The sequence below is a fragment of the Palaemon carinicauda genome, chromosome 44, assembly GCF_036898095.1.
Source record: "Palaemon carinicauda isolate YSFRI2023 chromosome 44, ASM3689809v2, whole genome shotgun sequence".
Lineage (NCBI taxonomy): Eukaryota > Metazoa > Arthropoda > Malacostraca > Decapoda > Palaemonidae > Palaemon > Palaemon carinicauda.
In genome coordinates this window covers 16,462,267-16,477,266 of record NC_090768.1, presented here as the reverse complement: position 1 = coordinate 16,477,266, position 15,000 = coordinate 16,462,267, and the positions used below count along the sequence as shown (strand labels likewise).

At 35.3% G+C, this 15,000-nt stretch overlaps 1 protein-coding gene and 1 long non-coding RNA gene across 2 annotated transcripts in view; one reads left to right on the top strand and one right to left on the bottom strand.

Moving 5' to 3' along the window:
* LOC137634575 (uncharacterized) overlaps positions 1-15,000 on the bottom strand; it is a 629,767-nt gene that overhangs the window by 386,381 nt on the left and 228,386 nt on the right. The window lies entirely within an intron of this gene.
* Positions 1-15,000, top strand: part of LOC137634574 (uncharacterized) — a 257,426-nt gene that overhangs the window by 200,498 nt on the left and 41,928 nt on the right. The window contains exon 3 of the mRNA XM_068367038.1: positions 9,508-9,756. Within this exon, the coding sequence (XP_068223139.1) occupies positions 9,519-9,756 (238 nt within the window). The 5' untranslated portion in view covers positions 9,508-9,518. The remainder of the gene's footprint in view (positions 1-9,507; positions 9,757-15,000) is intronic.

Genomic DNA, 15,000 nt, shown 5'->3' with positions numbered 1-15,000 from the left:
GTCATAAATCTAACACTCAACGCCACACTGGCAAAGATCAGAGTAGGATAAGTTTTTTTTTTTCTTTCTTTTTTTCTACAAGAACATCTGGCAGAAGAGCAAACTGTTTTGCATTGGCAGTTAACTAGCTCAATGATGGTCTTTCAAGCTGGAAGGGCATCTGTCATGGTTGGCTTTAAGTGGCCATCAGACTCCTTGTGCTAATCATTCTGCAGGGGATGTAATGCTGGCCTGTCACCTCACTCACCGAGATATGGACTTTCAGGATATGTTATCTCAGAGCTCTAGGGTTAGGAGATAAATTAGTTTATCAACTTTTGTCATATGCTTGGAGAAGACATGCCATCGTAGTTCAGAGGTCTTGGTGTAGATACCTTTGAGAGAGTAGGCTGCATTGACGAAGATTGCCAAAATGACCATCATAGTTTCGGTCACTTCTGCCCCTGTTGAAAGAAACTGAAGAGAAGGGATTAATCTCAATCTGCCTTCATTTAGACTTGCAGCCCGGTTGCTTTGCCAAGAAGAGAGAATCGTCCAGTATTGTTATTGCCAGTGAACGCATGGAAGGAAGCTCCAACTCCCTCTGATGCCTTCAGACATACTTCTTTCAGATGTTGATGGGCCTCACTTGTCCATTTCAGTACTTTCTCTTTTCTGTCCACGGTTTTAGGGACGTTAGCAGCCAATAACTAATGCATATGCAGGACAGTCTAGGGCACGTAAGATTTGGTCGTTGAGAGTTGCATTTGCATAGGAAGTACGACGATAGACTGCCTGATTTGTACAAAGTGTGAGCTTTGTACAGCTTTGCAGTTGTCGTTGGACCTCAACCTAGTTGCTATCAAGTACACTGGCCCTCTCTTCTTCATTCAGCACATGCTGATAGGAGTCTTTCCGAGGAAGTCGAACTAACTCTTTCTTTTCAGCATCGGACTGGCACTGCACACACTGATTCCCGTCAAGTTAACCGACTCCTGACCTTGACAAGTAGCTTCTTCCGCTGCTTGTGGTTTGTCACTTGCTAAAAGCCTAAAAAAAACACTACTATAATAAAACCACCATGAAAGCTATTTTGTAAAATCAAAGATGGTGGCTATATGGATTCAACGACATTTAAGATCCAAACATAGTGAACCTAATATAAAACATCGAAAAATCAGGTCTACTTATGTGAATTACTTTCTTATACCTTTGAACACGAGTCAAATAAAGTGGATTCCATGTTTTCTCTTCGCGAGTAAAAAATCTAATCTTAGCTTTAATTTTTTATATCCAATTACTTAATAATCTATATAAAAAGCACTAAAAGATTGCGCTTTTAAATTAAGTTTACTCTATGTTTAAATGCGATAAATCTTAACCTACAAAACTATCATGAAAAACAAACACCCGACACAAATTAGTAAACTCAGCATGTAGCCTTTCAACTCAAGAACTCCATATGAATTATTGACATTCGAACGTTGCCAGCTCTTGAAGATTATATCAGAATGCGGGTTCTATCTCCATTACTCCTTACAAATGTGACGTTGTGCTTTCTTGTGTGTTTTGTATTCCCTTGGCAATCGCACCGTTCCTATAATAATGACATCGTGAACGATAAGTTATGGTTCACGCTAGATGGTAGCGTAAGAGTTTTCCGCAGATTGAATTCTTAAGGACGTTTTATGCAACTGTGCAGAAAGGGGTTTAGATAGTGACTAAGTGATAAACACTCAGTTATCAGAAATCTTTAAAGATATTGTGAAATTATCATTGTAGTTTGATACTTATCCTGGAATACCAGCTCTTCACTACCATTTAACATTGTATGTCACATTTTCCTTTTCACGGTATGCACATGAAAGGACTTCTATTTCATGTGTCCGTAAAACATTCTGTCTTTACTCACGATTTGCAGGTCTTTCTTCATGGGCATAATCCTATATCTTCGAGGTCTACTATTGTGACTAACAGCTACTTGCCACTCTCCATTGTATTTTCAAAACATATACTTTGAGATCCACGACTAATTTTCCACTGCTTGACCAACGTTTTGGAGCATTTGAATTAAAATTAAAATAGAGAACATAACCGGAACAAATTGAGGTTTTACAAAGACTTACTAAAAGAAAAAAAAAATATGAATAAAAGGAAACATTTATAATATTGTGCAAAGATTAGTAGGAATTATGCTAGGAATTAAAACGACGAAAGAAACTAATCAGGAAACATTTAAAACGAAATTATGTTTCAGAAGAAAGGACTAAACAATAATAATTATGAAGCGGAGCATTATTCCAACTACAGCATTAAAACATAAAAATAAAGTAATACAAAAAATTAACCGCTCTAGAAATACTAACAATATTCTTATTGCAATATTCGGGAAACTAACCGCAAAGATAATAAAAAAAAAAAGCTCAGAAAGGAAATTATTCTCCAATTGCTAAGCAATTTCTAGAGAGCATATTCACTCCAACCTTCGTGAAATTGAAGGAAAAGGAAGGACAGGCAGACCGGATATTTACAATTGAAAAGGATCGAATCTAAATGGGAACAGGGTAAATCCTATTGTAAGCCTTTCCGATATCCTTCGCTGACCTTCTCGCCAAGGACCTCCCAGTCAGCACAGCTTTCAATCACGCCTATTGTGTTTTATCAATGGCCAACCCTTATCTTTTTCCTTTTTTCTCTCTTTTCTTTCTCATTTCTTTCTTCTTTCCTGGATAGGAGATACGCAACTCAGTGTGGTGCCATTTTTATTGGAAAATAATAACAGGATACATTGTGGTATAATACACAGACATTCACCCTTACCCCACCTCTCTTTTTTTTTAATTCTCATTTTCCCTTTCTTAGTCTTCGTTTTTCAATCTTACCCCTAATATATAATATATACTTGACCAAGTAGCTTATTTCATGTTCAAATATTATTTTTCTTCTGAACATGGAACACGAATACCACAAAAGAAAACAAACATTTAACTTATGTGTAAAGAAAAAAAAAAACTTACTTACACATAAATAGGTTACTTAAAGTGAAACAAATTTATAATGAAATTGCTTGTATCAATGCAATCAAATCGTTTCATAAACGTGATTCTTAAATGTTGATGATAGTGTACAGGTATCATATATCTTTATATATTACTAGCCTTCTCTAAATGGTTAATAAAAAAAAAAAATCTCAAACCTAATTATCGTTAGCTATTTTTATCTTATTTATTACAACGTCAACCGCATTATTTCGTTTATATGGGAGACCATTCTTTGCTTAGAAATGAATAAAAAAGGAAATAATAAAGAACTAAGACCCGGGTAAAGAGAAAAAAATTCAAACTCAAGGGAAAATAACAGCTGAGTGAGTACCGAAATAGTATCCAAAATGAACATTACTGCAAATGTTAAATCATTGACAATAACAGTGAACGGTGATGATGAACTAAATACTTACGGTGATAATCCCATGTATCAAAGGCATTTTCCCCCATGAGAAACACAGTAGGCCAGAGATGATAAACCAGAGTAAAGCTTTTCTACGCCATATGGTATTGTACAGACAGACCAAAAATTGCATTCCTTGACTTTCTGTGATCTCAAACGCATGCCACTTGGATAAAAGGGCAATACTGATACTGTATTCCATTTTCATGCCATTGTCTGATTTAGTACGAATATTTTTCTTTCTTTACAAAGTTTTTCCCTAGCCTACCATCAATCAGCAGAGGGTAATGGGCCGCGATAGTTTGTATTTAAACTTGTTCTGTTTCTTCGACTTGCAATCTACTGGTGTTAATAATGAGAACAAAAAGAAAAAAAAATACAACGCTGAAAAGAATATTTCTAATTTCAAAGCACTTATAACAACAATAGCTAAATTAATCATTCATTTCATCTGCATCGCGCACAGCTATTCGGATTCAGTTGAGAATCTAGAGAAGGAAACCCAGCAGGGAGTAAGGAAGATTGCAGTGCAAGGCTTGGGTGGGGGAGACATGGTGAGACCAAGGGGTTGGGGAAGGGTAGGGAGCACAGCTAGAACTTCCCTTCGCAACCTCCTCCAAAGTCACAAACAAGCAAAGTTCGTATATCGCGGGAGATCGTAGTAACGACTAATAAAATCAAGCGAGTGTTTTATGCCACCAGGCAGAGAGTGTCGAATCACAGAGAATATTTCCGTATGCATACAGAATCAGCGCTCATAAATAATATTGAATTCCAGTATCGTCTATTTTCTTCTTTGCTTTTCTTCCTTGAACAAAAGAACGTCGTTAATTCATGAGTGATGCGATCAATTTTTCGAACGTGGTGTTTTGGCTTAAGATATTTCCGTTCAGAATAAAATATGGTGAGCCAGTCAGACAAGGGAGTTAAGAAGTGGACTGCATAGTACTAAACATATTACATAGATGATTTAAACCTAGGCAATCGAATTGGTGAAAAAAAATAAATGAATAAATTAGCTTGAATGATGTTGCAAAAATTTTGATTACAATACTTTTGAAAATACAAAAACAATTTTGGCTTCCGAAAATTTTGTCTGAGAACGAAAATAGACTTTAAAATTAAAAATTACAATAAAACAGAAAAGGTGGGAAAGATAACAAAAATGTAAATGTAGCAAAACTCCTAGTTTCAACTCTTGAAAAGAATTGATAAAGCTGTGGAATAACAGAAATAACAAAAATGTAAGAGAGTAATAACAATAATTAAGACAAGGTAATCGCATACTCCACTTCAACTAATGAGTTTATACGTGACGGAAACAACACATAAATAAATGTATACATAAAATATCTAAGTACATTCAAAGAAGCGAAGAGTGTAGACGTATTTGGGGAAATTCTGACCTGTGTTGCTAAAGTGACCTTTGCCGAAGACGAGGTCTTGGCGCCTCGGTCCATCATGATGAAACTCAAGTCATTCTAAGCCATGTTGCTTTAATGAGACCTGTCTCGACCAGTATAATGCACATCTGAATAGAGAACACATTTGTGTGCACAGACAGCGCACACACAAACACACAAGCAAAATCACACAAAAACAAGAAAAACATATGGATATGTCTGCAATAAACTTAGGATTTACAAAATCCGTAGAAAATATGAACTTACATATGCAGTAATTTAGTTTAAAACTCTATGCGCAAATTTCATATTTATTCATGGATGTATGTATTTTGCTTATTGATTTGTTTATGCTTTTCTCTTTGTTGTTTTGGTGGTATACCCATATATTCATCTATAATGTAGAAGACAGATTAGCAACGTGACAGCTATTGGTCTACTTTCTGAATAACTATTGAAAAATTAAGAATTTTTGAAGCACTCTATGCATTCATACTCGTATCAATAACATCCCTATCGTATGATTAATTACAATCAAATTAAGTAAGGATACAAAATATTTAGCTTAATTATCTTCGTGAAAAATCTTAATAATGTCATACGCACGTGAAATTTCTTTTTAAACACATTAATTAAAAATTAGTATATACCTTTTAGCAACAGTGAAATAGAGACTGATCACTTAAAGGCGGTGTATTTATAGAATGCTCGACCCCAAAAAGGCTTCTTCGTTACACATTTAGCTCAGCTAATTCAAGAACATCTTTCCCATATATAGATTTATGTGCAGTACTAAAAGTTTTGCGTTACTCTCAGTCACCATAGACTTGGCCACACAACAAACGTTGGGCAGCTGGGTGATTTCTCTTGCCAGTAACTTCGTGGGATGAGTATATTTAATAAGAAAGCATTAAAAAAAAATATTTTCGTTGATTTATATTGTTCTCGATTATAATAATAACAGTAGTACTGATTAAGAAGAAAAGTACGCTTAAGAAAATAAATCCAAATCGAGTTAGAAGAAAACCAAGTGTCACAAGATTCCATGCTCTATATATAAAAGGGGGTGCAAAAGTAGGTATACAGTGATAAAAAGGGAAAACACGTACATATTACTCGCTGTTTTTATTATTAAAACAAATGAATGTTGCATAAACATGTAATAAGAAGTATGTGTAATAAGAAGTCCTATTCCCTCAGGTACTTGAATTGCTTGCCGTCAGCGTTCACACACTCCTCTAATCAAGAGCGAACACTCATACACACTCAAGAACAATGGTCTTTATCAGCATCAATTTCCTAAAAAGCCTCCCAAAGTACCCAGATTTTAATAAGAAGGAAAATACTAAAAGTACATGAATTCTTATTTTAACATAAGTCGATTTCACTCCAATATAATATGTCACTAATTTCATTAATGTGACACTACTGTATACCTACTTTTGCACACCCCTGAATAAATATATATATATATATATATATATATATATATATATATATATATATATATATATATATATATATATAGTATATATATAAACATATATATATAAAGAGAGACAGAGATCTCTATGTGTATATACTATATATAGACAGATTCTCTCTCTCTCTCTCTCTCTCTCTCTCTCTCTCTCTCTCTCTCTCTCTCTCAAACTCTCTCTCTATTCAAACATATATGTATATGTATGTATATATATATATATATATAAATATCACATATATATACACACACACACACACACACACACACACATATATATATATATATATATGCATGTACATAGAAATAGAAATATATATATATATATATATATATATATAAATGCATATATATATATACATATAAATATCACATACACACACACACACATATATATATATATATATATATATATATATATATATATGCATGTACATAGAAATAGAAATATATATACTGTATATATATAAATGCATATATATATATATATATATATATATATATATATATATATATATATATATATATATATTTATTGAGGTAGGTCATTGCTCCTGGCGAGCTTCAAAGATAAAATAAAGAGGAGAACGAAGAGTCTGGACATCTCTCATGCTTATTGATGCCCACATTTTGGGACTCATCCCATTATCAAGGCTAAAAAAGACATATAAAACATTTGCCACAAAACTACATGTGCGCTCAACACTAAAGAGTTCTCAACAGAGAACATACATCCAAATGAAAGACCAACATTTCATATAAAAACTTTAAAATCATAGCACAAGCGCCAAGTAACTCCTCTCTGCTAGTATTAGAATCGTTGGTAATTAAAGATCAGGCTCCTCAACTAAACAGCCAATTATCCTTTCCCCCTCCACATCGCTTAAGCCGGTAAATTTGGAATTTTATTTCTGAGTGCTGTCCTTCAGACAGTCACTCAGTTCTCTGGTCTAGTCAAGACAGATTGGTCTCATAAGTCAATTTTATTATCTTTTATTTTAGGTGTATGTACTGTATGTGCATTTAAGTTTTAAGATACATTTCTTTGAGTTAACTTCATTTTATTTCCTGTTTTATTTGTATCTGTATATATAACTTTAATTTTAAACTGTTTAGTAATTTATACTGAACTGTGTTTTTACTGAGTTTTGTTTACAATATTTTATGTCTTTTTAGCCTTTGATAATGGGATGAGTACCGAAACGTCGGCCTCAATAAACATGAGAGATCCAGGCTCTTCGTTCTCCTCTATTTTATACTGTACACACATATATATACATATATATATATATATATATATATATATATATATATATATATATATATATATATATATATATATATAATATACTGTATATATATATACTGTATATATATATACTATATATATATGTATATATATATACTATATATATATATATATATATATATATATATATATATATATATTACTTGCTAAGCGACAACCTTAGTTGGAAAAGCAGGATGCTATCAGCCCAGGGGCCCCACCAGGGAAAATAGCCCAGTGAAGAAAGGGAATAAAGAATAATAAAATATCTTAAGAACAGTAACATTAAAATAAATATTTCCTATATAAACCATAAAAACATAAAAAAACAAGAGGAAGGGAACTAAGATAGAACACTGTGCCCGAGTGTACCCTCGAGCAAGTGAACTCTAACCCAAGAGACAGTGGAATACCATGGCACAGAGGGTATGACACTACCCAAGACTAGAGAACTCAGGTTTGATTTTGGAGTGCCCTTTTCCTAGAAGAGCTGCTTACCACAGCTAAAGAGTCTCTTCTACCTTTAAGAAGAGGAAAGTAGCCCCTGAACAATTACAGTGCAGTAGTTGTTAACCTCTTGGGTGAAAGAAAATTGTTTGGTAATTTCAGTGTTGTCAAGTGAATGAGGGAAGAGGAGACTCTGTAAAGAATAGACCCGACTATTCGGTGTATGTATAGACAAAGAGAAGTGAACCGTAACTAGAGAGAAGGATCCAATGTAGTACTGTCTGGCCATTCAAATGACCCTATAAATCTCTAGCAGTAGTATCTTAACGGGTGGTTGGTGCTTTGGCCAACCTACTACCTACAAAAAAAGGAGTCTGCGCACAAACACCTCTATCAGTCTATTGACGTTTGGTTGTGTATATTTGTGTGACACATATATTGCCTCATCCATGTTGATTTATGTTTACTTATTCATTTGACGTAAACAACCAAATTAATAAACAATAACTTTGAGCAAGAAATAAGATGAAGTAGATACAAAATCACTCTTCGTCAAGTCAATGAACTCCAGTCATTTTAGCTTTTCAATATTTATTACTAAAAATCTTCCTTTGTAACGTTTTCGATTATTTAAATATACAGTTAAAGAGAAAGAAATGTGTAATCATTGCCCAGGGCATGAAGTCTTCCTTTTCATTGCAAAGTTCTCTAAATAATATCTTTAGACAAAACATAAGGCAGTTATTGCCACAGGAAACACATTAATAAATCAAGTTATCACTCAAAAAGGGTTATCCATTTTTTTTCGGTAGTTCTGCCAAAGGGGAATAATTGTATGAATATGAATTACTGTTCCCACTATATTCAACTAATAAGAATATCTTATACAAGATTAGTAAAAATTTTATCAATAAAATCATGTGCGGTATTTGTAGTGCATAAATGAATTTAACCCCACTTCCCTTAGGATGAAAAAAAAATTTATATGGGCATATTGCATTACCTATTTCTTTCACTCTACAGAACAAAGCCACATTAGTCACTCCAGGTGGCAGACTCGCATGTTAACGACTAAGCCAACAAATGAAAATATCACATTTTTTAAATAATAGTGATATGTGACATCATGATGGCAGAATATACACAGAAAGCCGGTTAAACGAATGAAGCATGCGATTATACATCCCTTCGCCTTTAATCAAGTATAAATTACGACGGCGAAAAACAAGAGACCTTATAAGTAATGGCCCCGTAAGTAATGGTTTGCATAACCATCCAACCAATAATTATCTCCACCCATATTTACCTAGAAATGAATTGCTTTCAATATCCATCTATCTACTCGCTGTTAATTGAATTTCACCCAAACAGACAATACATCACCTCCCAAAATCAGGCCAGTTTTTAACCGAATTATCCTTTATTTCTATTTGTTCAGTGATTGTGTCTTTTCTCTCTTGCAGTAGAGGAGGCGATGATGTCAATGTGTAGCACTAAGCACGTGGGAGTGAGGGCGGTGTCGGAGATGATGTCTTGGCAGCGGGTGGTGATGGTGACCCTCCTATCGGTGGTGGTGATGACGGCGGAGGTCACCTCCGCCTGCGACATCTCCGAGTACGCCTGTGACGACGGAGGATGTGTCACCCTCAGCCACTACTGCGATGGCGTCGCGCATTGTTCCGATTACTCGGATGAACCTCCTGGTTGCACAGGTAAGGAAGTAGATCAGTAAACCTTTGCCTATATACCTGTTTAACATGCATAGGTGTGTGTATATATATATATATATATATATATATATATATATATATATATATGTATATATATATATATAAATGTATTGCATGCATATAATATACATATAACACATACAGCATATATGTATAAATAAATATATATATACATATATATATATATATATATATATATATATATATATATATTATATATATACATATATACATATATATATATATATATATAGAGAGAGAGAGAGAGAGAGAGAGAGAGAGAGAGAGAGAGAGAGAGAGAGAGAGAATGTTTAAGGATGTTTGCCTGTGAGCTAGGTGTACATAGAGTATAATCAAATCCACACCATACACATATTCATCTACACATAATAAGACCACTTGCCAAACTTACAGTAAACCTGGTAGGTTAACCAAAGAACCAGCCACCCGTTGAGATACTACCGCTACAGAGTTATTGGGTCGGGTCATTTTGGCTGGCCAGATAACAGTACATTGGACCCATCTCTGTTTACGGCTCATTTTTCGTTTTCCTACACATACACCGAGTAGTCTAGCCTGTAATTTAAATATTTTCCTCTATCCTCATACACCACAGACAGCACTAAGATTTGCGACAATGACCTTCGATGTCAAGAAGCCAGAAAACTTCAAATCAATTAATTAACACTAAGATGTTCACTGGCTACTTTCCACTTGGTAAGGGATGAAGACTAATTATGGTAACCAGCTCTTCTAGGATATTCCAAGATCAAACCATTGTTCTCTAATCTTAAGTAAAGCCATACCCTCTGTACCATGATCTTCCACTGTCTTAGGTTAGAGTTCTCTTGCTTGAGGGTACACGCAGGCTCCCTATTCTATCCGTTTCCTTTCCTCACTGGGATATATGCTCACTGGCTACTTTCCACTTGGTAAGGGAAGAAGACTAATTATGGTAAGCAGCTCTTCTAGGATACTCCAAGATCAAACCATTGTTCTCTAATCTTAAGTAAAGCCATACCCTCTGTACCATGATCTTCCACTGTCTTAGGTTAGAGTTCTCTTGCTTGAGGGTACACGCAGGCTCCTTATTCTATCCGTTTCCTTTCCTCACTGGGATAATTTCCCTGTTGTAGCCCTTGGGCTTATAGTATCCTGCTTTTCCAACAAGGGTTGTTGCTTAGCTAATAATAATAATAATAATAATATAGCTTTTGTTATTGTTACTCGCTAAAATTGTCCCCTTTGCAGTTTTACTACGACATATAAATGTTACTGTATTCCTTTAAATACCTTTACTCAATTATACCAATCATTTTACCAATTCACCAATATTCAGAACGAATCCTCTGTACACTAGAATGATTAAATGAATAATCGCCGGTCACGTTAGTTGATAAGGATTTCCTTGAAATCGAATGAATTCGATACGCATGTATACAAAAAGTTTCTGATCCTTTTGGTTGACATGTGAATTCCTGAGATTCCTATTTCAGTCAGTTCCCGGGGGAGAATGTTGGAGTGTTTTATATGCTTACAGATAAGGTCAGGTCATCTAAACCCAGGTGAATATGCCATGAAATAAGTTAAAACCATGAATTCCTGTCAAAATGCCTTCCATAGTTCACATATTCAAATTCGAAATTCAATAAGAACAAAATTTGCTTTTACAAAGTTTACATTTTTTGCTTTTGAGTAATATGTAATATTTATTTCATATTCAAGAACAATGATTTCAAGAGATATAGATGAATCAATTACGACACTTTCGTTTTTACAGGAAATTTCTATCCGTGAAATGAAAATCATTGTTCGGTTTCCTGAAGAAAATGTGCCCGGCCCAGAACAGAATATTATTCACTTTTTCGCTGACATATCACAAGTCCAGACAGCCTCATTCAAAATTCTTATACTTTATATTCGCTGAACTGTTTCGAACTCTGAAGCATTACGTATTGCAAGTGTTGCTTCTGGAAGTCTGATGTCAGCGGTTCTGCACATTGAATTGATAAAATGTCAGAATTATAATAAGAGCAGCATTTGCATGAAGCCATTGGTGCATACGTTATCCTGATTATCACGCCTTGGAAAATATTATGTAATTTTACTTAGTTCATTCTTATACCAGGTTCTGTGGTAAAATTTATTTAATAAAATTCATAAAAATAGGACTTCAACGTTCTGCAGTACTCATCCTCATAACGTTACAGGTACTAAATTATTTACTTCTGTTTGCGACCTTTCACCGTTGAGAGAAGGTAGAGTAACTAAATATGCTTTGTTTGAAAATTTGTTTTACTCAATATGCTTTGTTTAACAATTTTGAGACCAAATGTTGCCGACAGCGTCATGTATTTTTGTTAAGATTGGAACTCCAATACCCTTCCGTACACAACACTAGAAGAAAACAACAACACAAAAGAGGGACCTAAAGGAGCTGATCTCAACAGAACAGCAAGTCCTTTGGAAATTGAAGCATAATAGCCTTTTCTCTGATATCAACTCATTTGCAAATGCAACTTCCAATATTCTCCAGAATATGAACTCTCAAAGCTAGATATAGCTATACGAAGAGGCATTTAAAGCCTAGTTAATGGGAGAAAACTACCGAAATATAAATTTATCTACACAAACATTACCTACACGAATGCAGCATTTGTTCATACAACTATGACCACAGCGTTAGCTGTTCCTATTCCTGCAAGTAAAACAATTCAACACTCTAGCTAAACGTCAAAAGTTTAACTCCAAAATACATTGCCAAATGCTCTTACCATTGCAAGCGATGTACATTGTGTTTCTATCTCCGAAGATATATGCCCATTGATGATTGATGATTGCAGATTGCCTAGATATTTAATAAATAGCAGGCGCGGGCTCTTGCACAAGGGCAGCCCGCAAGTCTGTTGTGGCTGTGAAAGAGAGATATCAAATAGACACGAAGGACAGACAGGATGATGATGGGATGACAGCAACATGACAACCGTGGCAGGAGTCCGAAGGCAGGACGAGGCGCCACAAAGCAAACGTAGTCGACCAAACCCGGTTCCTCTTCCGTCCTGGAGAAATTTGATCTTTTCTTATTGAAGCACCGGAAGGGAATTATAAATGCCCAGCATTCTTCGATCTATAAGGTGCCCAGCATTCTAAAACATAAATATTATAAAGCATTTTGGTATCTATAAACAACGACACGGGACCAAGTAAAGAATCTCTGGGCTCTAAAGTTCAAGTTTTCGCAAGTTCCAGACCCACCGATCCAAGGCCCTCATTAACCCTAGGTCAATAGTTCTGCATAATGATTAAAAGACCGAGAGCGCTCGCTTTACTCACGACTAAAGTAGCATTTCGGAAATCAACTGAAATAATTTACGCTCTGATCTGCATATCCAAACACCGGCGGGACGTTTGATGCCGGTTGTCCCTGTAGTGATGTGCAACAGCTGGAGTGGCGGGAATTGCTTGATGTATATCACTCAGCATCGGAAGCTATCAAGGCTTGCAGAAGCAACTTCTCTTCGTTAATACTGAACGGAATGCTGATTCTGGCATTCGATATCATGCATATATTAATGATGAAGTGATGCATCTACTCTATTTCTGTAGCTGAAGCGCGAAATTAAATAGGATTTTATATTTTACGCTCTTAAGAATTTTTGCTTATTGAAATTTCCTAATCATCGTATTCATTATTGGTAATGCACATGAAACAATTGTCCAAAAGGAGAATACAGAATGTATAAGTAAAATTTTTCATGTCCTACACATACAAAAGAAACATTTAAAAGCAGAGCAAAGAAAAGTATTGAAGGAGGCCACTTTTGGCGTCCCAAAAGAGAATTCTCCGTTCCTGGATTTCTCTTTCTTCTCTGAATATCCGTCTAATTCTCTCTCTCTCTCTCTCTCTCTCTCTCTCTCTCTCTCTCTCTCTCTCTCTCTCTCTCTCTCTCTCTCTCTCTCTCTCCGCTGCAATCAACGGCAGGAATTGCAACACAAAAGGACTAGCGACAAAATAAAAAGAAAAAGAAATCGAGAGGGTCCTCCGTTGAGAAGTCGCCAGGTTGTGAACAGCCAATGGAAACTCCGAATGACCGATCTTTGCACGGTGATTGGCTTCTGGTCGGAAGCGATTTCCGAATCAGAAGAACCTCTTCTTCCCACCGCTGAATACTGCCGCCGTCGAAAAATCGTCCAATATGTCAATTCCTCAGAGGTATCCGAATGCAGCGGCGATAAAAATCCATGAATAACTGAATGACTTCAGTAAGTCCAAAGTAAATGGACTTGCAGTTCAACTTGGTTCCATCAGAGGAATCCCACTGCCAACCCATCCCGCCGGCCACACTGAGCCAGCTACCAGCCATCCTCTCTATCCCAGAGGGACTCTTCCGAGGCCTTTTAGCAATTCTTTTACCTCATTACCGACATGTCTTTCTTTCTCTATTTTTCTATTTCAAGACTTGGGAGAGAGAGAGAGAGAGAGAGAGAGAGAGAGAGAGAGAGAGAGAGAGAGAGAGAGAGAGAGAGAGAGAGAGAAAGTCTGTGTTTGAAAGAGCATCGATTTAACTATTTTAAGGGCATTGCCTTTTCTTAGCGCATCTCTACCAGGGTATTTTTAAACCTTCAGAGACTTAGGAATTTTCTCTATTCATTATTATTATTATTATTATTATTATTATTATTATTATTATTATTATTATTATTACTATGAGCTAAGCTACCACCCTAGTTGGAAAAGCAGGATACTATAAGACCAAGGGCTCTATCGGAGAAAATAGCCCAGTGAGGAAAGGAAACAAAGAAACAGAAAGATTTGTTTGCCTGAGTGTACCCTCAAGCAAGAGAATTTAACCCAAGACAGTGGAAGACCATGGTACAGAGGCTATGGCACTACCCAAAAATAGAGAACAATGGTTTGATTTTGGAGTGTCTTCCTAGAAGAGCTGTTTACCATTCAATTCTATTAAATTTCAAAAGCATATTATAGGCATTAATTTTACTGTGTTTTTTATATATAAATAGTCTAAAAAACTTAAAATATTAAATAATTTCGCATTCAAATAATGTCAACCTGGAACTACAAGAAAATGGATACACTGCTTTATACATTCTAGAAGTGTTCTCATTAGAAAGAAAGCTTACAGTGTTTGTCAGAGATCTTGAGAAAAGAGTTTGTTCACGTTCTATTAATGGAGAAATACAGAGAATCTAGTGCTTGTGAGTGAT